The following is a 26245-nucleotide window of genomic DNA, read 5'->3' on the forward strand; positions in this document are numbered from 1 at the left end:
TCTCGTTATCTCTGATGCTGTGCAGACTGCTGACCTCCTCCTGCAGCTCCTTTATGTGGGGACATAGATCCTTAATAAGTGCACACCACCCGCGGGCAAGGAAACCATCTCGTGATGCCCCAGCCTTGGCGAGAGGCCACAGGCATTCCCTGCAGCCCTGGACCTGCAGAGCTGTGTCTTCCTTCTGGAGCTCCCTCTGGGTTGAAGCCTCTGATGTTACAAGGGTAGCCAGTACAGCAGTAGCTGGTGACTGTGCCCTGGGGTGCATCACCACCGTTGCTGAGGACACGGATGCTGTTCTGAGCAGTTCTGCCCCTTTCTGCATGAACTGCAGCACAAACTGCTGCATCTGCTGGCTACTTCTGTTACCTGCACCACTCCTTGCCTATATCCTAAAACTTTACGTGTGGGGCCAAACTGCCAAACACTATTACACAGAACAGCTGGGAAGAAAACAACAAACACCATTAAAATCTCAAAATTCTCCATCCTCTTGTCCATGCAGTGCTTTCTGGAACACCAGCACACAGAGAATGCCTCCTGTCAGCAGCTGCATCGCAACCTTCCCCGATCAAGGGTTGAGGAACCAAGTCCAATGAGCCAGGGGGGACAGAACTGACTGCATCAAGCCTCCGTGAAGGCCACAAATCAACAAGTGACAGAAGAACAAAACCTGAAATTGCTGAAAAACTGTATGGTTATATTACTATTGAGAGATGTGATAGGCAGCCTGTGCCAAAATCTGACTATACCCCTGCCAGTAAGAGAGCTCAGGGAGAACGCTGGCACACAGACAACCAACGCCACGCAGGTACTGAGCATCTGAGGTGGAACCATTACCTGTTGGCATCAAGCCACTGCCCAGAGCCTGACACTGACTGGCTGGAGCAAGTGTTGCAGTTCCCCCAAGGCTTCAGTGTGCTGACTCATCTGAATGGTAATTGGCATGGGTCTCTATTAATTGTAACTGTGTGCACGTATGCAAGCAGGAGCATACCTGACACAGCCTACACCTCAGCTGGTCCACTTAATAAACTGAGCACAACAGCATCACGTCGGCTGTTTTTCCTTCCTGCACAATACTCTTTTCACGTTTTAAGGTTATCCCACACATGCGTGCTCTCCTCTTCAGCAAAGCTGAACAACTGGATGAGAACAGAACTGCCATTTCCAACAAATTTTAAAAGACTGGAGAGCATTTAGACCTAGTAAGGTGAATGTAGCATAAATACGAAACTGCTAAATGAATCCAGAAAGCCCTTACATGGTCTTTACAGTGGTGTGAAAAAAACAGGTGTCAAAAGAGAAAAGAATAAAGGCTATATTAGACTGCCATTTGAACTGTTTGTGTATCATAATAAAGGAATTGCGGAAATCCCGGAATGTCAGTTATATATGAAGGACAGGGCACCATAAATGTGAAGTTAAACAAATCAAAACTGAGCTGTGGTTAAAATGCATTCATTTTCCCATGGCAATCTGGCTTCACAAGCGTGGAGGAATACCCCCCGTAGCAGTATGAATATGAATTAATATACTGAGAGTTGAACACTTTCCAAGTGGCGTATACCACATTCCTTTACTCAAAAAAAATTCTTATAATAATATAAGACCACTGACCCACCCCCATCATATCCCTCACTACCTGATATGTCTACTAAAGTTTAAGTTTCAGTATTTTAGAATGCAATGACCCAAAAGAGATGGATTTAGTTAAGGAAGAAAAGCATCTCAAATAGCAACTTGCTACGATTGGACTGTCTTTAACTGACCCTTGAAGATTAACAAATTTTGTTCAATTTTCTAAAAGGACAGGCAGGTCCACTGTCCTTATTATATGACAGATGCATATTTTGTGCACTGCTTGAGAAGCACTGTTCCAAGTAAGCTGGTGCTCATTCCCCAGGGACTGATGTCTTATTCATAGCATGGATTTACATCCTAGTTTTAGTTAAAGAAGCAATAGCTATCAGGTAATAACTGTTAAAGACTTATTCAGCCATCTCATTTACATCTTGTGCATCTGCATGAAACGTCTGCAGCTTCTAAATGTGCATCAACTGTCTAAAAAGTGAAAGGCTGAAGTGATAACCGCATTTCTTTCGTTGTGTTACACATGGCTATTGTAACAAAACTAAAAAGGGAACAATTCAAGTTCCTGCATTACAGTATGTACAGTAGGTACACGAATGTACTTAGTACAATCATTTTCCCTCTCAATGCCCTTTAGCCAGAAGCTGAAAAGACACCTTACAATATCTGGAAAGCTTCTCATTGCAGAATTATTCCCTAAAGGAAGTGTACATATAAAAAAATATTGCTCAGCAAGGCAACACAGATTAGTAGCCAAACACAAGCTATAGTGCACTGTGTCATTCTCTGGCGTGTGCCTGAAAGGCCAGTACACAGGGGAAAATATAGGTGACAGCCTGACAGCTTAACTGAACTTCTATCACATTCAATACAAAACAGCACTGGCAGATGCCCTGAAGGTTCTATTTGATTTCCTGGTTTTCCCAGATCCATTTAGAAAATGTCTGTTTAGCTCTGTGATTTCAAACAGTAGTTTTCTGACACAGAGACTGTTTATTAAGCATTCAGTGTTATAAACAACCACCCCGGTTAACATGGTTCATAAGCATCATAACTGGCACCTCTATGTAGACTGTAGTGAGTTTGAACTATATGTCTGTGGTGAAAATATTTTAGCCATAGAATTTCCAAATTATCTGCCACTTCCCACACAAATGGCCACCAAGATAAGGTGTAGCATTAATGTATGAAATAACACCCGCTTTAATGTTTTCTAACATCTCTTCTATTCTTGCTCTTGCAGCAACAGTGAAACTCTCAGTTTGGGAATCCAAACTTCAAAGATGAGGGCTGCAAACCAACTGAAGGTATCACCTGATCTCTTCCCTTGAAAAAAAAAATAAATAAAATAAACTCAGCAACATCCAGGCTACAATTAAGGAAAGCGTTTAACCTGTTCTTCAACTACAAGGATCCTCAAAACATTCTCAGGTAACTATTTAACCATTGCTATCAGCACTGGAACGAGTGAAATATAATTTCACTCTAACTTTTTCATGGTAGACCTGGGGCATCTTACTGCAAGACTATTTAGTCCAACACCAACGCCACATTCTTTCCTCTCTTACTTTTCACTTACCTTTGCTTTTTCATTGTAAATGCGCATGCCTTCAACCTCTCCTTACAGCCACGTATTTTTCATCTGGATGTTCCCCATTACATTAAGCACAGGGCTCTGACTGGACCTAGTTCTCCAGTAGAACCAACTGAATCAGAGCAATTTCTTTACAAATCTTAAGCTCAGCACCCCCAATAAGTACCAAGAGTGAAATAAGATCTCCTTCTTTGCAGTAACACCATTGTCTACTCCTTTAGTTCATGATCCACTGACATGAACATACTTGTTGCTGTATTAACACCTTACCAGCTGATTGCTTTTTAAAATCTGTTTATTTGGTTCTTCCTTCCTAAGCGTTGCACATCTAGCCTATTCTATTTCATCTTGTTGACTTCAGAGTGCTCCTCAGAAGCTGGAAATAGCCTGAACTCATTTTGCCTTTTCAGTCTCTTCTCACAGGTTGGTGGCATCCAGACATTGTGTCTAAACATTAATTGCTCTGGCACCAGAAAGATTCCCTTACAGATGTGCACTCAAAAAACATCCTCCCAGTCTGACCAGGATCCACAGCTGTACATTCCCTAAACTTCAAGAACATCACAAATCCATGGTTTACATCTCGTCTATTAGGGATGTTAGATTGGTCGGACAATTGATGGATTTTACCATTTATTTATTTACTTATTTTTATGGAAAGCCCTGTCTGAGCAATACATTAGTTTAAAAAACAAAACAAAACACCGAAAACTGTCCCATCTCCCCCCCGCCCAAGACAGAAGAGCAAGCTTACTACTGTTCACCATTCTGCACAAAGGCTTTAGTGCAAATCTGCATTTCAAAGCAATCCGAAGAACACACAATTCACAGCCTGTGGTCTTGCTCTCATTTGCTGCAGTTTCAGAGGACCCAGGGTAGTCTAGAATTCACATGGTGCTTAAGTCTACCTCAAGTGATAACTCTCTATGGTTACAAAAATATATATTTAAAATAAAAAGAATCTCAAGAGTGAAATATATCAGTAGTACAAAGGAAGCGAAAAAGTCATACTAGCTGTCAGCTAAACTGATTTTACCTCCCCTGACCTTCTTAATGCTTTCATTTGTGCCAGTCCCTGTAGCTGGATTTGAGCAAGCCAAGTAAGTCATTGTAACTTTTAACTCTTTAAACCCAGTGAGATTCAAGTCTTGTGTTCAAACTTTTATTTCAAGCTCCCAAAAATCTCACCAGTGTTCATCTCTGGCATTCTCTTTCTGGATGACATTAATTATTTGATTACTACCTTGATAAAGTGGTCTAGTATATGCAAACAGCCTGTTCTGAGAACATTATTAATCAATTTAGCAATATGCTTACAACTGACATAGGACTTTCTGGATTATGGCTAATAAACAGAGCTTCTACTGATGATCCTGTCAGCCCCGAGACAATAAACAGTCATAGCATGCCCTTCAATTGTAGCCAGAGTCAGCTTTCTCCAAGGAAAATTTCCTTTTGTCTACATCACTTTCCAATCTTTTTGACCTTCACCTGTGCAGTAAGGGGCACCGTTAAGCTGTAATGAAAGCAAGGCCATTTGGTTTAGCAAGAAGAGTAGAAGCAAATATTCAAGTGGATAACATCCTCCTCCTCATCATCATCCGTATTTCACAATTGCTTTTGTTTCACCGTCTCCCAGAAGACGCATGGAAAACGGCAGGAAAAAAAGAGTAGACAGACACAGAATCAGTCTCTCCCACTCTTGCATGCAAGCCTGACTAATGGTATGATCCAGGGTACTTTGTTTTTGCAGTTCAAAAACTCGACAGATAATTTTTGTATTTGCAACTCCTATGATACCTTATTTGCAAGTTTCTCCCTTAAAAGGAACTAAAAACTTGTTTTGAGAAGCGAAGCATTGGTTTAGTTACCCAAAGAGGAATTTCAAGCTGAAACTGAGTATTGCTTAACTCAAATAAATCTCAGGCTTGACAACAGCAATTTACTGTTGCTGAAAGCAGGCCTTTTAAATGGTACTGAAAACCCATCCTCATCTTTAGAGAGAAAAATCATTGTGATTTTATTCTTCTCCACAGTTAGGGAACATGGGATCTAATCGCCCTATGAAGACGCAGCCTTGACATTTATCAGTGCACAGCCTCTTGAATCCAGCAATAGCAGGTCACATACCTACAAATGCACTTGTGAACTATCTTTCAGAGAGCAGCCTTTTTAACCACATCAACCTGTGTGTTAAGCAATGGTGACCAAACTTATGTCCATCTTCAGTGCGCATCCCTGCACCTATCCAGCTTTTCTCTAGGACAGTTTCATTGCAATGAAAACAAGCCTGTGTATTAAGCTTAAGACTTTCATGAACCTACTCCTGTTACCTTGAAGTGCAACCACATAAGTCTATCACATGCCGAACACACAAGATTCCTTGCTAATGAAACTGATGAAAGGAAAATAAAATCTCCTCCCGCAGTGTATTCTTCACCTTTTTGTTTTACAACGTTATGTTTAAACTTCCAACTACTTTGTGCTGCAATACTGAAAAATCAGATTCTAAAAATGGCAGAAAGCCATTACAAGGAAAAAAAAGAAATCTTCAGCAAATCCTCTTTGTCCTTGATGTAACCAACTCCTGTTCACAACAGGAACTAAGTAGCTTTCACAGTGGTGTCTCATTTTCAGACTGGAAGACCAGATTAAAATGTTGGCATCTCACCCAAAGGCCGTTGCTCTTTCTCACCCGATTTTGGCATAAGCAGCTGCAGAAGTTGCCCTCCTGCACCTCTCAGAAAGCCAAGCTGCTACTTGGGAAGGAAGGGGAGATGGGAGAGCCAGCTATTGACAGAGGGTAGCACCTGCTGTGAAGGGAGCACGTGCCCTGCGGCAACCACAATGCGTTGGGAAAGGCAGCTGCAACATCAATTATCAGGGTTAAGCTGTGAGCAAGTGCAAGAGGTTGCATCTAGCTGCTTAGGCAGCATTTATCCTTTGAACAACCCTTCCCCACCTAAAACGAGCCTGAGGAAGCTGCCTGGGAAGCAAGATCTATTAGGGTCCAATTAGGGCCACAATGAAAAGCCTTCAAAGTGTCCTGTATATAATAAACCTAATACATAGTTGCCACTCTTCTTTCCTCTGCTCCACCCAATTGGATAAATTTGCATGGTTGTCGACGGGTTAAAAGTTAAATACCATCTCTAGTGTTAGAGCCTTCACGTAAGAGATCTTAAATCAACTCTGATTACTGAAAAGTTACACTGACAGGAACAGTGAACAATTAGTAGCTTGTTAAGCACAGAGCGTATGTGAAGAGTGGTCAGGGAGAAGCTGAGCATCCTTGCAGGAGTTAAGATCACCCAACATATTTCCAGTTAAAAGCTAATGAAAATAAAGGCCTGCCAAAATTCTATGAGCTCATGTAATTTTCTTATGTCACATTCATTTTAATCTTTCCCCCTAATCTACATGTAAGGCTTCTGCCATTTAAGCAAATAAAACCCAGAAAATCTGAATGCTGCTTAAATCAAAACCAAGCACTGATTGTTTTGAATTTGTATTCTCCTATTCTGTGCCAAGGAACCACTTGGGGGGGTGAGGTGGGGAAGCTATGCTACGGAAACACATCAAAAAAACTGCAGCTTGTTTTTTCCCCCTCTTGAGTTTTTGGACTGGTTAATTTGCTCCAAATTTAAGCTGCTCCTTGCATTCTTCAAGAAATCATTGTACAGGCTGAGGAAAAGTCCTCTGTAATTAATGCATTTGACTACTACAGGCAAAACAGAGATTAACAGCAAAAGACTAACATTAAAAACAAAGCAGAAGGGATTATGCTACTCAAGTGCTTCCTACTGTTGATAGCATCTGAACAGTATGGAAGTAGGGAAAAAAAAAAAAAAGTCATCCAATTTGAAGAAAAGAGGACAACAGTGACTAATACCAGGACAAGCTGACAGAAGAAGAATTTCACCTTTAGAGTACAAGCCCAAGAATTGCCTGGAAGGTCATCCAAAATTACTAAATTCCAAAAGTCACCTCATGTCAATGACGCCTACTGTCCTTCTGTAAGCTTCTTTCTGCTCTACTTCATATGCAGAGCAAGGAGCAACAACAAGGTACTCCATAAATGAGCAATTCCTCATGCCTGTAGAGTGAACCTATACCTTCCAAACCTAATGGTCAAAGTTACATCCATATATGATGTTACATAACTCAATTACAATGTTCCCCAGCATTTGCTTTACTCTTTTCAAAAAGTTCATACTGATTTTTGTTTTTTTTTTAAACTTTTGCAAACATAGCTGACTTGCAAAAGAAGAAAATATACCTTCTTTACTCGTGCCTTCTATTGCCTTAACTCTAGCTATACAATGCACAAAAGCTGCCTTACTAGTCTTTCTGTTATATTTCAGCAAGATGCATAACCTACCTAAGTTTACTTCGCCACTCTCTCCACAATTAGTAGCCTTGTCCTATAAGAACACCCTCTTGCAAGAGCTGATTGTTTTGTCTGTATTTTAATTCAATTCCCATCCTTGGACTGCCAAGGATGTTAACTTCTAACAAGACTGGTAGTGTTCTTCCTTCATTGAGCTGACAGCCAGGGACTGGATTTAGGCCCAGACTCCCAAAGTTATTTAAACACCTCCAGTCCTCCTAGTGAAAAGGACCTAAAATGTATTTGAGAATTTAGTCCCCATGTTCAAACAGGAATCCATGAAACTGAAAATAAGCAGCTTTCAGTCACTGCCATTTAAAATCCAAATTTTTAACTGCAGCCTACTGATAGCTCATCCGGAGATGATATTTGACGAAAAGTTGTCTGTTTTAGCTCCGTTCTACTGTGCCAGAAATGAGAAATGCGTCTTCTTAAAAACATGCAAAGTGATTACACCAGGCTCAGCTATTGATCCCTACTTTCCAAAACTTTTTGTCTGAGTTGCAATCTATTCAGAAGATCCTGAAAGCTATTTCTTTCCATATGGTGCGCTAAATTTTTATTACACATGATTCTCTGAAATTTCCTGCAAGACTCAAAGCAGTACTCTAAAACATCCAAGCTTCTTTAAGTCTGGATGCTTTTATTTGAGAACTGCTGAGGTTCTCAAATAAATCAGTGAATACTGCCACTGGTCAAAATAATTTTGTTGCTTGATCAAAGTACCTCTGTACTTGGCTATCCTTTATTTACCTCCTTTGTGTTTTATAATTTCACTGCTCAAATACAAATTTGCACTACTTGTAACAGAAGGAATGATTTACATGTATGATTTACGAATTCTACCTTAACACAGAGTAAACAGACAATGTGTCAGTGCAGTGAAGCGAGGCCTGTACTTACCATACAATTCATGGCAAAGTGATTGTGCTGTGTCTGAAGCTCCATGGCGTGGGGGTGACTGGTTCCGATCTCTGTGTAGCTGTTCAGAAACAGACCTTTGTTGTGTGTGATCCAGTCAAACATCTACAAGAAAATATTAAGGAAAAAAAAAAATCACGAATTTGTTATGGCAGAAATCTCACAGTAATGTGAGAAATCTGTGAACACAGAAGACAGAAAGAATCTAAGGCCATGAAAATTAACACTGATGCTCTTTCCTTTGTAAGTTACCATACATTTTAACGAAATAATTGCTGAAATCTGAATTTTTAGACCAGCTGACACTGTTAAATATTTACTATAGCTGTTTATCTCAACAAGCTACAGTAAAGTCATGATCATAAAGTCATATACTTCATTACTACAAAGAAGTCATAGTAAACAAACAGGCCTGGAGCACAGCTCTGAGTTACCAAGATTATACGTTCTCTAGTGTCAGCATTTCATGATGTCAGCAGCTTAGTAATTTAGAATGAAAATGGCAACTCATGGAAATTAAATATAAATTAATTCTTGCTGATCAAGTACTTCAGCAGCAAGTTTAATATTTTTAGTTCATAACTTCACAGCAGATTTGAAAACAACTTTCCTGTTGCTAAACAAATTAAAAAACTATACGTGAGCACAGAGTTACACACTACCTTCTTCCAGACAAATTTAAGGATAATCTTTAAGTATGTTTGGTTTTGTTTGTGGTGTTATTTTTTTTTTTAAAAAGTATTTTAATAGTCAAACAAATTTTAGGAATTTTTTTTTTAATCTGGCAATCAACAGAGGTGCATAGGTATGTAAACAGAGGCACTTGAAAACAAAGTTTTCAAAGACCAAGCCACACAGCAGAAGACTAAGTTTAACACCCCCATCCCCACCAACCCTGCAACTGTCTTTGGTCACCTTTGATTTGACACCTTTGGTCAAATCTCAGCTCAAAAGCCCCACCTACTCTCTGGACAAGCTGAAAAGATTGCTCAGAAAAAGAACAGCAGCAATGAGCAGTAAGTACTCAGTTAAAGATCTTTTAACGTATGCTGGCTAACAGAGCAATATTATCAAATTCATTATTCCACTCATTTGACAAATTCAATTATAAGTATACCACAATATGGTAAGTGCTGTCAAAAAAAGCAACAAAAAAAACCCAAAAACGTTTTAAGAGCTTAGACTACTGAAAGAGCTGACCACATACTCCTAAAATTTTCACTTTCTTATCTAGACTACCGTGAAGATGTGTTAGAACATTATTCAAAATAGACACTGGTCCTGCTTGTGACCACCTTTCTCTAGGCAGTCTGACGTTACTGTGTTCAGATACCTACAGGGCAATCCAATCAGATTCCCTCTCACCTTGCCCCTTTTTTGTCTCCTCTTCTCCTGAACCAGCCCAGATTTCTTGTGCAAAGAGTTGTGCAAGTCCTCCAAAATAAACATCTTTATTCATCCCCATCCAATACACTTTATTTTTCCAACAAGGATCCAGCCCTTTCCCATACCTAAACTAAAATACATAGACACATACACTGATAAAGAAGCCCTGAGCTATGAAACCTAACCTGACACAAGCAGTGAATTAAGGGCCTTAATCCAAAAGTGAGCTGGGATACTGAAGTAACCTGCTTTTTAATTTTTTTCTAATGGTTGACGAGAGAATAAAGTCCCAGGTATGCGAGCTGCTGTCAACCCCATTTTGAGGTGCCTAACATTTCCCTCCATTTTGGAAGAAAGAGCCATTAATTTAATAGAGACTTATTCATGCAATAGGGAACCTAGAAAACACAGATAGGAGCTAATGCAAACACATGGCAGGACAGACATCAACCCCACAGGCTCAAGTATTTCGCAAGCAGTTTCTTAATGCCCAAGTTAAATAGGAAACTTTTAGATGAATAAATGCAGAACGTATCTTTCGATACTTCATGAGCATCATCAAAATATATTTTGTTCATGCTGTAATAAAGAGTAATTAATGCTATAATTAAGTGGCTGAAAGGTTGCTAAAAAGCATTTCAGGCTTGAAAGAGCAATACTAGACCAACAGCTTGTTATCTTCTAAATAATTTTATAAGTCTAAATTCGCTTGACCAGATTTTTTTTCAACTCTTTACATGTCCCTACAATTTCCAGCTATACTCATTCAGTAAAAGCTTACTTTAAAGGGTACTTTATAAAAAAAAAAATAATCTTTTTTAAACACAGCAGAAGACATTAATAATAGTGTAAAGGAAGTCCCTGAGCTGAAATTGTCAGGGTAAGGGAAAGTACAGGGGAAGAAAAGAGAGGAAGAAGGAGGAAGGAGAAGTATTATTTATGCTTGCTCTGTTTTCACTCTTCCCTGTGTACCTGCTTTGATGACCACTGCTGGAGAGCAGGATAGTGGTTTAACAGAGACCTTTGGTCTTACCCAGTTCAGGCATTCTTACACAAAATATTTTAAGAAATCTGACAAAGACCATACTTACCACTTGACTGCATAGCCTAGTTACTTCTCCCAGAGAAAAAACTCCCCACCCTTCCGTAAGGCTATTTATTACGTGGTAACAGGTTAATAATAAATGATTGCAAAACCATTCTATATGAAAACAGATCTTATTCGAGCTCATCTAAAAGTGCACTGCCTGCCATATTTCCTTTTCAAATTCCATGACAGTCACAGTCTTTCTCATTTGAAGGGACCGGTTAGCCCGAAACATTCTGAGATCACTCAGTTCCCTGTTAATGACATATGCACTGTCAAAAGAGATACATCAGTTTTTAGCCTGGGACGTTAAATCCTGCATCAATGAAATAGTGCCCCATGTCAGCCTCTTCAGACTTTGTCGACGGCCTGTCACTCAAATCCCAAGAGCTGCTCAAAAGGAGACCAATGTAGTCCTTAGTCATCTGTATTTACAAAGCTTACGGCATTCATCTTCACTTGATGCATGCAAATGCATCTGTCTGGAACAAAAACTTACCAAAGCAAAAGCTTTAAAGTCACTACCACTTAAAATTTTCTTTGGTGAGAGCTACCTGTGTTCTCTACAGTTTAGAATTACTACCCTATCCCCTTTATTTCAGAAGGCTAAGAGCCACTCTCAATCAAGAAATCCTTCATCTCTCGTTAAAAGGCTAGTGATTAACTCTAAAGACAAAAATTACAATTTGCAGTTATCCTTGGCACTTCTTTCAAGACTGTCAAGCTTTGTTCCCGTCAATGGCAGTGCCCATTTACACTCCCTTCCCCCAATCCCTTACCTTTTCAGCATCCTGCTCAAACAGCCTGAGCTGAAAACATTGGTCCAATTTCAATTTCCGCACATGCCACATCTGATGCAGATGCTGCCGTGTTGAGTGCAGCCTGTCCAGCATGGTGGATACTTTGGGTAAAAGGTTCTGCAAGTCTGCATTCCCTGACCCAGAGTTCTTTTTGGGGAAGCTATCACTGCTCTGTATCCGCTGGAGCAGCTTTTGTCCTTCCACATCAAGGTCCTCGATAGGAGCCTTAATGACTTTCTTTTTTAATTGTGAATGCTCCTCTATCATATTGCGAGCACCTTCCAGGTCCTGAGGCATTTCCTTTTTTGACAATATATCTTGTAGTTCCTCCAGTCTGGACAGCATATGGGTTGCATTGCTAATGTAGTCCTCAAAGGCAACTCTGATTTCTATCCACTCCTCATGGTTGTACTCCAAACAGCCATCAAATTCTGGGGTTAGCTGAGAAGGATCAACTACTTTGGTAAGGCCTTCAAGAGACACCATATTTGTCTAAAAAATAAAAATGAAAATTAAAAGTGTTGTTACTGAAATGAACTTTTCTCATACATCTGATCAGCCTCCTGTCTTGTAGGTATTTCCCCAAATGAGAGAAATATTTTCTTTCTTACCTCACTAAACTTAAGGAGAAAACAGCAAGCACTCTTTTGACTATTGTTTTGATTAAGTTTTGACTTTGTGTATTGTAAGGCAGCAGGAGGATAACAGCAAGGTTCAGATGTCTGTTTTCCTCTGCACAAGATGCTGGTGATATCATGATTACCACGATGCAGACCAAGACAATAAACAGATGAAATTTAACATTTTACTATTAGGGGTAAAACCCCAATTCCATCTTTCTCATGCTTAGAAAAAGAATATAAATGACAACATGCACAACTACCTAGCCTAAGTATGTGAAGAAAACCACATTCCCTCCAGCACCACTGGCCTAATGTACCTCTCATCTCATATAGAACATTATCTATCTGAGAGTTTTCAAGATACTGATCAGTAGTGAGCACACTTAAAACCATGAAATAAATGTAAATTTGTGTACCATAGAGGAAATTACCTCAAACTCAAACTTAGAGCTGCCAAAGTTAGTCCTCTGTTTCTGCCAGAAATTGTCTGGCTTGATTATCAGTGCAACATGAATACAACATGGAAACGATTCCTGTAAAATCTTCAGCAGAGGCTTTATGGAGTCCCATTTTGATCCACGCATATCTACAATGACGGTGAATCCTCGTTTACATACTTCCTCACTGCAGAAGGAAGAAGAAAAGGTTATCAAGCAAGTGTTACAACTTCAAACACAGCACTCTACTGCACCACACTGCCTAATGAACGTGGTCTCCTCAGCTAACTGTCACACCCTAAATTCTCACTGTTGACCAACTGACACGTACAGCAGATCTCATGAACCTCTCAGGAAGCTTCTCTCACCCCGCTGCCAAACTCCTTGTGGGTGGCAGCTTTACATCTGTTGCTGATTTGATAATCTGCCTTTATCTCCTCTTTCGTTTTCGTTGTTTATGTTCATGATGATTCATCCTCTAGGTCTTGTTTCTCCTTCACCTTACACACACATTCAACACACCGTTTACTGAAGCTGCAATATGCAATTCGTTTACAATAGACTCTTCAGAACACATACACACTTTACTGATGACAGTATTCATGCCTTTCTAATGCCTGAGGGGATCCTCTAAAAGACAGAAGATGGCACACTGTTCTTACCTACCACTTCTGCAACTTTTTTAAAACTGTCTCAGATCTACTCCCATATTATCAGAGAGTTAAAGACTGTTAAGTCTGTAGAGAGGAAAAAAACCCCAACCTTTATTGACAATTCCCTCTGTAACAGGATCGATTTGTGGATAGTTAATGGATAAGAAAGCATTTTATGGCTGTGAAGAAAACCGCATCAACCTGTTTCTACAAAATTTGAGCTCAATTTTGCTGTCCAAAAGTTGACAGACCTTACACCCAAATTCTCTGGCTACTCTTCTGAGAATGGCAGATCTAATTTCTTTTCATCAATACCTTTTGTACACTTAGTGCTTCCTGCTGATCAAAAGCGGTAATCACCACCACCATCAGAAATTTTGATTTTGTTCCAGTAGAATTTGCTACGTGACCTTGTTAACGTGGAAAGGGAAAATATTTCAAAACCAACACGTCATAGCCAATGGACTATCAAAAGGGACCAAATGTCCATTGTTTAAGTACATGAGTCATTTTCAGGGCTGTGACTAAGGTAAATGCAACTCTGGAGTTCATGTGGTGAGGTTTTCAGAGTGCCCAAAAAGTAGGGAAACTTCACTGGCATACTTTACACAGTCTCATTGGCCACACTGTAGAAAGATGAGTTAAGACTGACACAGGAGAGAAGAGGTTCTGAAAGAAGTGGTAATACAGGTTCCTTAGAAGAGAAGGTTTTTATGAAGTTGGTTAAAAAAAAAAAAACAACTTAAACAAAAGAAAAGAAGCATCATTTAAAAAAGGATTTTACCAAGATAAATGCTGGCTGTCCCACCTGCCCATAGGACTGCCAAAATTGGCAATGGTACCAGGAAAATACATACAAATCAAATAGTCTGGAATACATGTAGGCTACAATATGCAATTCTATTACCATGGTGGAAACGTTTTCTAACAGTCTCACGGGATTAAAGGCAAAAACAACTACTGCTTTAAAGGTATGCTCATTATTGAAAGGCTATTACATGAGTGCTGCTCAGCCCATCCCTATCCTACCCACACAAACTGAGCATTGCCTGAGGAGGAGAGCTTGCCACTAATTCATGCAAGGCATACATCTACTGGGGTGCACAAAGCGGCCCCTCATCATATGATACAATGCAGATATGTCCTCCTGTCACGTGGCCCCATCATCTGACAAAAGATTTAATTCCTTTTGGCCAAGGATCACAAAAATTGCTCTCAGAGGATCTAGTGAGACAAGGTCATCTGTTAGGTAAATCTGAACTACACTAATGTCTGTTCTAGTCAGCGCTGATGACTTAAGTTTAGCAATATTTTTAAATCAGATAAATTGTTAAATTAGTAAAATTGCGAGACTGAATTACCTTAAGTGTTTAGATCTCTTGCCAAACAACTGATACCTCCGAATCTTCAGCTACGTGGAGTAACAGCACTGCAATAACTAATAGACCAAATGTTCAGGGCTATTTGTACCAACTGGGACTTCTTAATTAGCACGAGTGATCAGCCCTTAAAACATGACTTGTATGAAAATGAGTCGTGCTTTTAATAAAGCTCCCTTTATTCTCAACACTTTGTCATGCGTGCAGAGATATAAAACCCACACTAACTTTCTTTTTATTTTAAATCTGTTAATGCTAAACGAACATGCACTTTTGCTACAGGATCACTGTATTTTGAAAGATTCTCTCCAGAAAACTCTCTTGGGCATATTTTGATGCATATTTATCTACTAACTTCTCTAGTAACTTGAAGAGCTAGAGGGCTAGAATACACCTCAAACATGTCAAAATATTTCAGAAGTAAAAATCTCAAGCTTCTTCCCATCCTCCTTCCTCTACCTCCACCAAATCCCCCCGTTAGCTTAAAAAAAAAAAACCTAGAAGTACTAGTACTAAACACTCCTACACTTCAAAGTGAATTGAAGACTAGAATAATTGAATTACCAACAATTGCTCTTAAGGAAAGTCAAAGACTCTCAACTAGATGCCTTGAAGTTATTTTTATGAGAGCACTTTTGTCAATCCAAAAATGACAACTGGTTACATCAGGTGCAAAGATGACTGCCTATAAGTTAACACATTACAGAAATACGGAAGATATTGCATTCAGGGATGTTGTCCAAGGCACTTTTTTCAACTGTAATGGTGACTGTTCTTGAGGACATAGACAAACATTCCAGCACAGTCAGCGTTGCTCCAGTCTGCACCAAATGCTGGCAGATTCCGAGATGGACCTGATGTCAGCGTCTTACCATCATTTTTGTCCCCAATTCAGTTACTACTAGGAAGAAAGTTCTATGTGAACAAACTTTTCTACATATATATAACTTATTTAAAAAAAAATAAATAAGACTATATATATGTGGGTGTGCATATACACACACACACACCAGCACTGGATTTGACTTCTGCCAATTTATTTAAATAGCAAACTGTAATTCATAACTTAAATTGGTGATAACACAATGGTATCAGTACTTTCACTGACCTCTCCACAGGTTTATCTGAGACCTGTACAAGCAATTTTACATATCTTTCTCCTGGCTATTCCTGTGCTATATCAAGACACTATAACTTATCTAATATACATAACAGTTAGGAGTGTTGCACTGACCTCAATCTGCACAGGGCGTAATGTGAATGATGACCTGCATGTTTCTAATTACTGATGTACTGAAAACCTTTGAGTTGCATTTGCAGTCTTCAACACAGTGACAGCAAAATGACATTGCTGTACCATTTCCAAGACACAAACCACTTACAGCTAAAGCACACCAGCCATTCTGCCAGCAGCCTTCCTTCTACAAGGCAGAGTAATTATTTAGGTTACTTCCAAAAAGCAGTTTAAAACCAGTAACTGGCAGAACATGGTATGAATTTGCTCATTTTCTTAAACTGTTCAGTCTTCTAGCTTGTGGGTGTACTGCAACATAATCCATTTATTTTGGTTTATAGCTTCAGAGCTCATCAAGCAACCATCACTTACCTAGGAATACATGCTAGGTATGAAATTAGTCTTCTAAGGTCTTCTTGCCGTATTCTATCATGATTACTACGAGCTGGAAACGTTAGAATGGGACCTCCACGCTTATCTCTGCCACCTGAAAAATTAAACATGTTAAAAAAAAAACCCACAGCATAACACCATTCTTGTTTGCAAAATTAGTCTTCAGAATACTTTTGGAAAACTTAAGTACTACACTGTTTCATTAATATCCACTTAAAAAAAAAAGTAGCGATTTCAAGTTTCAACGGCAACACTGTCATTTAGAAAGCAGCTTAAAATTGAATTTTGGGAGTATCAATTAGCATATTGTCACAATTCCTACAATGAGGACGTATCTGTCAAAAAAACTGAAACAAAGAATAACCATAGCATTACACATCCACATTACAGTCACATTCAAGTTTGACAGGCAGTGTGACATTGACAGCAGTGGTGCTTTGTTATGCATTTAACTTTGAATCAGCAATTGTACAGATTAAATTTAAATATAGATTTATGCGACTTTGTAGGCCAGTATTTAGAGGATATTCAGCATTAACTTCATTACTAGCACAAAGTTTAGGTGTATAGTATTTCACACCCAATGCGTATATTAGATGAGTAGGTGGATACTATTTAAACATTTAATTTATATTTTTACCCTGTTCTGATGTCCAGATTCTGAACTATCAGTTTACAGTTTTTAATTTTGTTAGCAAAGCGGTAAGTTCTGAATCCGCTCAATAGGTAAGGCAAAAAAAGCTGATTTTGAGTGGTTCCTCTTAAATGTATTCATCTTATTTCTTCAATTGCACAGACTTACTGCAGTTGAACATTAAAATGCATTTTTATATGCAACCCCTTGCAAGTGATAACTATACTACTAAATGCTAAATTCAAGTCAGTAGGCTGTCTTTATCAACACTTGTATAATAGAACAGACACATTCTTACAAGCTAAATTTCACATATATGTTCTCAACCACAGATGTGTGGACTGTTTTCTCCTGTCCCATGGAAACGCAGAAAAACACTATCCTCTGCCCTGAATGATTTCTCATTGTAAATTAGCTTCTCATTGTAAATCCATGTTACTAAATAAAGTTTTAAAAAATCCCTTAGGAAGGAAGGCCAAAAGCAAAGAATAGAACCAGTCACTCAAAAATTCATCACTATCCTGCCCAAGACAGTCTGCGTGTGCTTGCTAGAGACATGAAGCCTAGCTGCTAAGGTCTCCAAGGATTGCCTGCACTGGACATGTTCCCTGTGAAGCACCACATGAAACTCGCAAGAGGCAGAAGCAGCTTTGAGTTTCTGTTAAGCCAGTATTCATATTCTTATCTTCCACGACCCTCTTAAGTGGAAGACGAGACTTAAAAACAACTGAGATGTCTCATTCTAATGGAGAGAGGCAAGTCTGGTCTTGACCATCCTGACCCACTTGCCAAGCAGACAGCTTTGAGGATTTTTACCCAGCAAGTGACAGGATGGAAACAAGACAGAAGCCCCGAGAGAGTGGAAGGATAAATTACAAGGCTGAGTCCAACAGCCCAGGCCTCTGCTCAGCTCCAGAGTGATCACCAGGCTCCAAAGCTAGCAAACTTATCTGTAAGTCTACTGCAGCCTTTAATGCCCTCCTCAACCACCAGCTTCAGATCTAAAAAAAAAAATATATTTAGGTTTTAACTAGTAAAGAATACTAATTCCAACCCCCTGAAAGAGTGCTTGATTGCTCAGGGTGGAAATTCTTCTTTCAAAAGCAGTAGTTAGAGAAAAGCATATGCTGAATCATCTTTAACACTCTCCAAGTGTTTTAAACAAATGCCTCATTACATGCAGTCACCTCAGATCAGTCCTACGGGTCTTTTCCACACAGCAACTCCCATAAGATTTTCCAACATAGCAGAGGAAATAAACCTATATTCTTTATGTCATTTTGGATGCCACTTCAGTTGGCTCCCCGCTCCACATACACCACAGAGAAAACCTATTTCTAAGCTACGGTGCTTCAATTTCTGATAAATCATATCCAGAAATTTTTCTACACTGGAGACAAAATCTGTTGCATAAATTTCAGGTATAGATGAGTAATGAAGAAATTAATACAGCCTTGATTTTTGGTGGAAAGAATTTCGCTATCTGGTCTTAAACCAGATACCAAAATTATAAATATTAAGCAAAAAAGTCCTTAAGACTTGTTTTTTACATCACATTTCTGATGAAAAGCTTTCTTAGGCCTTTGCCAATAAATAATTCTCATTTCCTTTGTTCCTGATGGTCCTGTGTCATACACAAACAGTAATGTTAAAAGCAACAATGCATGAGGCATCAAGTGGGAATTTCCTGTGTCTCAGTAGTCTTTACCAACTCAACCCCCTATTTCTCTTGGTTTAACAAAAACATATTAAGCCACTTCTTTCATCAGAGACTTCCATTTTTACCCCTTTCCTTTTATATGAAACCCCCACAGTACTGAGATATTCTCTCTGTGTATTCCAAGATGTGTCATACAAGTAGCTGATCAACTCACATGAGTCACCCAACATGAATCACTTCTGTCTAGTGCACATCACCAACAGCAGTCCTGTCAATGGTCTCCAATGGCACCAAAATCCAACAGGCTGAGCAGTGCAGTTTTTTCAGGAAACGCCTTTTTACCTAGTCTCAAAGTACTTAGGTAAAGCTGAACAGTGGGCTTTTATGGCATGTTTGGAAAGCAGGACAAGTTATCAAGTGCCGTTTCTCATAGAAAACCAAGATAATTGCACCTTGTAAGAAAATGTTTCTCTTCATGTAAGTATGTGTGGAGATGTAAGACTATCTGTACTTCAACAGACTTCAGTTTAAACTGAACAAAAAAAATTGCATCCCAGACTCCATCCATACTTCATGGTTACAACTCTAGGATTCTTTTCTATTTCAGGCGGTTAGACAGGTAGGAAGGCTGCAGTAGGATCCCAAAGGCCTGGTGGAGCCGGGGGTCTCAGAATTTCCAGCAACTCCTTTAGTGATGACTTCAAACTTCTCAGAACCACAGAACAGCCCAGGTTGGAAGGGAGACTTCGAAAGATTATGTGGTCCAACCTTTCATGGGAAAGGGAGCCTGGATGAGATTATCTAGCACATTGTCCAATCACATCTTGAAAACCTTCAGTAATGAGGAATCCACCATGTCCCTGAGAAGGTTGCTCCAGTGAATGATAGTTATCACCGTAAAAAAATTTATTTCATAGAATGGTAGAATGGTTTGAGTTGGAAGGGACCTTAAAGATCATCTAGTTCCAACCCCCCTGCCATGGGCAGGGACACCTCCCACTAGAGCTGGTTGCTCAAAGCCCCATCCAGCCTGGCCTTGAACATTTCCAGGGATGGGGCATCCACCGCTTCCCTAGGCAACCTGTTCCAGTGTCTCACCATCCTCAGAGTAAAGGTTTTCTTCCTAATATCTAATCTAAATCTACCCTTTCTTATATTGAGATAAAACGACTCCCAGTGCAACCTGTACTTGTTGGCCCTTGTCTTCTCCATGTGGCTCCTTGTGAAAACAGAGCCTCTGTCCTCCTTGTGGCTGTCCTTTAAGTACTGGAATACTGTGATGAGGTACCTTCTGAGCCTTCTCTTCTCCAGGGAGAAAAGACCTAACTCCTTCAGCCTTTCCACACAGGGCAAGTTCTCCAGCCCTTTCATCATCTTCATGGCCCTCCCGCAGACCCTCTCCAGTCTGTCTGTGTCTCTCTTTAACTGTGGGAACCAGAACTGGACATAGTACTCCAGGTGCAGGCTGAAAAGCACTGACTAGAATGGGATAATCACATCTCTGTCTCTGCTAGTAACGCTCCTGTGCATGCAGTACAGGATCAGATCTGCCTTTGTTTTTGCAGCAGCATACCGATGACTTATGTTCAGTTTTTTGTCCATCAGGACCCCCAGGTCCGTTTCAGCAAGGTTGCTCCTCAGCCACACAGATCCTAGCCTGTACTGTATTTCGATTATTCCGACCCAGGTGCAGGACTCTGTACTTATCTCTGTTAAAACTTCATACTGTTCTTACTAGCCCACTCTTCCAGCCTGTCTAGGTCTCTCCATAAGATGGCTCACCCTTACATGTCCATCTCACAATAAGCTGGCTTCTTAAATTCTTAAGATAGTCAGCATTGTGGAAAGATCAGTGTCTTTAGTATTCTAAGAACACAAAGATGAATATACTGCTATACAGTCCACACTTACTCATTTAACTTGGAGAACGAAGGTCACAGCAGTGAAAGCCAGAGAAGAGATGAAGGAAGTGAACTTCGATCTCAAACACTCCAGTAATTGTTTTCAGACTGTGTTATTTCTGTAACTTTCCTGCTCTACAAAAAGGAACCACTTCTTTGCGCTGTTGATTGTCATACTTTATTCCTACTTGAGAAGGTACTCAACAATCAACAATGACCATGTTGCAACAACTCTACCTGAACTCCAGTATAAATAAGGGAGAACAAAAGTACAAAAAGGATGCTTAGGCCTAATGGGACTATGAGAATTTTTAGTAGAGATAACTTAGAGTTACCTTTAGATATGAGTTTTAGTAGAGATATCCCCAATCTGTCCTATTTCTACAGACCTTAACCAGTTATTGCACTTACAAATACTAAAACCAAGTACTTGGGCAAAAGTTGTACATCTGAAAAAAAAAAAAAAGGGAAAAAAAAATGTGCATTGAAAGCCTCTCAGTCAGTAACCCAACAGTCTTCCTTACCTTTGTGTTCCCAGATATAAAGCTTGACAGTTCTAGTTCCACAAATAGTTAAGCCCTAGTGGTCGTCCTAGTTTTGTTGGTGAAGGAATGGGAGCGGTGTTGTTTGTTTGTTTTGTTGTGGGTTGTTGTTGTGTTTGGTTTTTTTTTCTTTTTTTTTAAAATCACTTGCACTGCTAAAGGATCTCATTTCACTTGAGCCCCACTTGCAATGGAAATGTGAAACTACGGATTTTGGCAAATCAGTTCCAGCCAGTCTTGCTGCCCACAGCTGTTTGCTCCATTCTTCTGTCAGAAGTTGCTACCTTCACACAGGCAAGTTGGCAACCACTTCTTCCTGTCTGGACCTCATCTGCTCTGCTTCAGACTCCATCATCTCCCCTTAAATTTATCTTCAGCTTTCATTTGGCCCACTTCACTGTCACTGAATTAATGTCTTTTGAGAATGCCATAAGCTTACAAATTAACAATAGAGAACACCTCATTGTCTTTCAGATCCCCTTTAAGGGGTCTAAACTAAGCTCCGGACAATCGGGAAATTCAGAGGTTTTGGAATGGAAACTGACTGCATTTTCATTAAGTACCATAAAACAAGGTCCAAAAAGAGTAATCAGGGATTGAAATATTGTGCTTAACTCCCTTTTCTCTTCTTCTTTCCCTCTGAAAATATAGTTGTAAGCAAGCCTTCACTGCCACTACAATTCATAAGCAGAAGAATCGGGATTTCCACACTACCAGGAAAACTTGCTCTGGGCAGACTGTTATATCATTTGTTAGAGTTGCTAGGACCTTAAAAAAAATAAAATAAAATACAACAACACACAAAGATCTTTTTTGCTTTACACTTCTGCTTGACTCAGCAGAGTGGACAGGATGAAGTACTATGAACTAACTACACACTGTACTTGCAAGCATCAGCATCTATCCACAGCAAATCTCCAGAGTGCAATTTCAGGGATCATTTTGTATGTTTTAATATTTACACATAAGAGCTTTATTTTTGGAGTTCTCGACAAATTATTTAACCAAAACCCCCTCCTTTCAAATATGAGGCCATTAGGAGTCTGTCCTCTAAATCTGATGCTAAGATTACGGCAAAGAGAATGATGCTGTTTAATCCCAACAGATTTGGAAGCATTTACTTCAGAAAGTCACACCCAAAATGCAGTTCACAAAAATAAGCACCTCAGACATCATTCCATCAAGTAAAGTTACTTATCAAGTTGTAGAATATATTATGATATTCATTCATCTAAACCTCACTTTTAAACCCACTGCTATTCCTCGTAAAGTAACCAACCAACTTCAAGGTGTACGCTGGAGATCGCTAAAAGTAGATACTAACTCATTTCACCATGAAGATATTAAGTGTGCTTCAAAGGATATGCACTGAAATTTCACTTCTGCAACAGAGATATTTCTCTAATGCTTCAGATGGGCCAGAAACAAAGCCATCTCTGCAAAATTCTCCAGCAGAAGAGAACCAGGAATAAGAGAAGGAATATGACTGCACTACAGCAGGTTGTTCTAAATAATACTGTTGGATATGCGCAGGGAACAGGACATGACTGGGACGACAACAAGCGGTATGTTCCGCATTCAATAACACACACCCCTTCTTTTTCACAGATCCTTTCACAATGCTCATGTTATGTTTGGGATACCCAACTGGAATAGGTACTACCCATGACTTCTGTAATGATATTTAAAGTATTTAAAATACCATGTTACGTGTGACTAACAGGTAAACAGTTACACATTCCACAACAGAATAACTGTACCTGAAAGGTATGCAACTTTTTCCTTTAAAATTGGCAATACTTCCATAGCCTTCATTTCATCATTTTTGCGAAACCCTGAAAAAAAGGAAGAGAGAAGGTAATCAGTCAGAAATTCAGACAAGCTCACCTTCTACATTTAATGAATGCACTGTATAACATTTACCTTTGGAATACAATCTGAGTGTTATGATTATGGGAATTAAGATAACCTTACAGTAAAAGGCTGCAAAAATATAAAGTAAAAATTTAAAACATATTAATGAACAAGTCATCGCTTTGACTAGCTTAACACAAATAGCATGGCCTTTTAACAAGCCTCAGTAGAAAACAGGATACTGGAATTAGCCTTTTTCATCAGTAAATAAAAACTATCAATTGGATCGTGTTGTGTTGCTTTTAGGCATTCCAAATCCTGCTTTTACTTTTTGTTCCAGCAGAGAGGAATAATATCAAGCTAAGAAGAGTAGGCACCTTTACAGCAATTACCAGTCAAAACAAACAAACCCAAAAAAACCCAAAACACAAACAACCCCAAAAGTACCACACACAGCAAAAAAAAAAAACCAAACACAAACAAAATCACCAAAAAAAACCCCTATAGTATTTCAATGCCACTTTCCTTACATCATTTCTGTAATCAGAATCGGGAGACAAAGCTCTCATCTGTGTCTTTTCTACTGGCTGACAGGAGCAGCATTTTGTAACAGAGAGCACATTTTGTCATGTTAACTCTACACACACACAGAGTCTGAAACGGTCCCCTGGTGTGAGTGATTACAGTCAATGCTGCAAAGCAGCACATCACCAGTTTGTCCCTTCTCTCTACTTCCATTACGATTCTGTGGCCATATTCTAAACTTCTCCCTTCTTTAGTAAGAGAGATTTAGGAAGCATTTTGGAGGAAGGCCAATATCATTCCAGTCTTCAAAAAGGGCAGGAAAGAGGACCCAGGGAACTACAGACCAGTTAGTCTCACCTCCGTCCCTGGGAAGGTAATGGAGCGACTCGTTCTGGATGTCATATCCAAGCACGTTCAAGAGCAGGAAGTTATTGGAAGTGGTCAACATGAATTTACCAAGGGTAAATCATGCTTGACCAATCTCATAGCCTTCTATGATGTTATAACTGGTTGGCTAGATGAGGGCAGAGCAGCAGATGTCATCTACCTTGACTTCAGCAAGGCTTTTGACACTGTCTCTCATAACATCCTCCTTAGGAAACTGAGGAAGTGTGGACTAGACGAGGGGACAGTGAGGTGGACTGAGAGCTGGCTGTGTGACAGGACTCAGAGGGTTGTGATTAACGGAGCAGGGTTGAGTTGGAGGCCTGTAACCAGTGGTGTCCCCCAGGGGTCAATATTTGGACCAGTACTGTTTAACAAATTCATCAACAACCTGGACAAGGGGACAGAGTGTATGCTCAGCAGGTTCGCTGATGATACCAAACTGGGTGGGGTGGCTGACACCACCCTGTGTGGTGTCATCCAGCGTGCTGCCATCCAGCGTGACCTGGACAGGCTGGAGAGCTGGGCAGAGAAGAACCTAATGAGGTTCAACAAGGACAAGGGTAGGGTCCTGCACCTGGGGAGGAAGAATGTCAGGCATCAGTATAGGTTAGGGGTGGACCTGCTGGAAAGCAGCTCTGAAGAAAAGGACCTGGGGGTCTTGGTAGACAGCAAATTATCCATGAGCAAGCAATGTGCCCCTGTCGCCAAGAAGGCCAACAGAATTCTGGGCTGCATAGGGAAGAGTGTGGCCAGCAGGTCAAGGGATGTCATTCTACCCCTCTATTCTGCACTGGTGAGGCCACAACTGGAGTACTGTGTACAGCTCTGGGCTTCCCAGTTCAAGAGAGACAGGGAACTACTGGAGAGAGTCCAGCGTAGGGCAACCAAGATGATTGAGGGATTGGAGCACCTCCCTTAGGAAGAAAGGCTGAGAGAGCTGGGACTCTTTAGCCTGGAGAAGAGAAGGCTGAGGGGAGACCTTATTAATGTTTACAAGTATCTAGAGGGGGGGTTGAAGGAGGATGGAGCCAGACTCTTTTCAGGGGTTCCCAGTAACAGGAAGAGGGGTAACGGGCACAAGCTGGAACACAGGAAGTTCCGATCAAATATGAGAAAAAACTTCTCTATGGTGAGGGTGACAGAGCACTGGAACAGGCTGCCCAGGGAGGTTGTGGAGTCCCCTTCTCTGAAGACTTTCAAGACTCGCCTGGATGCAGTCCTGAGTGATGTGCTCTAGGCAATCCTGCTTTAGCAGGGGAGTTGGACTAGATGATCTCTAGAGGTCCCTTCCAACTCTGAAAAATTACATGATTCCATGATTTTACTTATGGCCTTATATTCCATATTGACCTGTATTAATGTAGAATTGGCCCCTTTTGGCCCAATCTTGTTCATCTTACAAAAATTGGGTGGTTTTGTACCCACACTCCAACAAACTGTCTGTGTGATCTTTCCCAGTCTCTCTGTATTTATTTTAAATTTTCTAAATTTATTTATTTATTTAAAATATCTCATTTCTGAAGAAAGTACCCCTTCTGGGGTAAATGGGAAGCACTGACTACTTTATCACAGTTGAAGCCCAGAAGTGCTGTCAAGTAGAACAGCTCAAAAAGCCTCGTACAACACAGTTGTTGTGTTCCTTAAAATCAACAGTTTGAGTTATTTAGAAGGTAAAATAAGCTGCTTAATTATTAACAGTTTCAGGGAAATCTTACTAGAGCAAGCTCTGCTATACATGTCAGTCTTTTCTAAAATATATTGTCCTTCCTCTATGCAAAAGGGCCACAATCCCTCCAGAGATGGCAGCAGACGCTGTCAGTGATGCCCAGCAGGGAGGCCACCATTTCTCTTCCTCCTCAAAAATATTCAAATGTTTCATATCCTTTGGTCTCAGGCTCTGAGCTTCAATGAAAGAGCTGTGCACTTCAGAGCTAAAACCTGAAGGCATCATACTGATGTCATCAAGTAACATAAGATTTGTAAATAAGAGCATCATATATGTAAATTACATGACAGGTTTTCTATTCCAGCCAGCAATACCGAGACTTCTGTACCACTACAGTATCTAATTATGGGCACTACCCACCAAAACAGAGCCACGACACAGCAAACAGAACACCCAAGGGACAAGATGGCCAGGTGTTTACATGTCATGAGCTATGAGGAAGGACTAAACTGAATGATGCTGTCCACTCTGAAGAACTGAGGGGAGACATGGTAGCAGCCCTCAGAAGTCTAGTGGTGGCAAAAGA

General features: G+C 40.1%; 1 protein-coding gene across 3 annotated transcripts in view; it reads right to left on the minus strand.

Annotated features, from left to right (window-relative positions):
• Window positions 1-26245, minus strand: part of TRIO (trio Rho guanine nucleotide exchange factor) — a 257134-nt gene that overhangs the window by 158914 nt on the left and 71975 nt on the right. For all 3 annotated transcript variants that reach the window (XM_063326144.1, XM_063326146.1, XM_063326145.1), the window contains exons 2-6: window positions 22988-23062; window positions 16470-16584; window positions 12826-13018; window positions 11751-12263; window positions 8481-8603 (exon numbers count right to left, since the gene is read on the minus strand). In XM_063326144.1, the coding sequence (XP_063182214.1) occupies window positions 8481-8603; window positions 11751-12263; window positions 12826-13018; window positions 16470-16584; window positions 22988-23062 (1019 nt within the window). The remainder of the gene's footprint in view (window positions 1-8480; window positions 8604-11750; window positions 12264-12825; window positions 13019-16469; window positions 16585-22987; window positions 23063-26245) is intronic.

This window comes from Chroicocephalus ridibundus, chromosome 2, assembly GCF_963924245.1.
Source record: "Chroicocephalus ridibundus chromosome 2, bChrRid1.1, whole genome shotgun sequence".
NCBI lineage: Eukaryota > Metazoa > Chordata > Aves > Charadriiformes > Laridae > Chroicocephalus > Chroicocephalus ridibundus.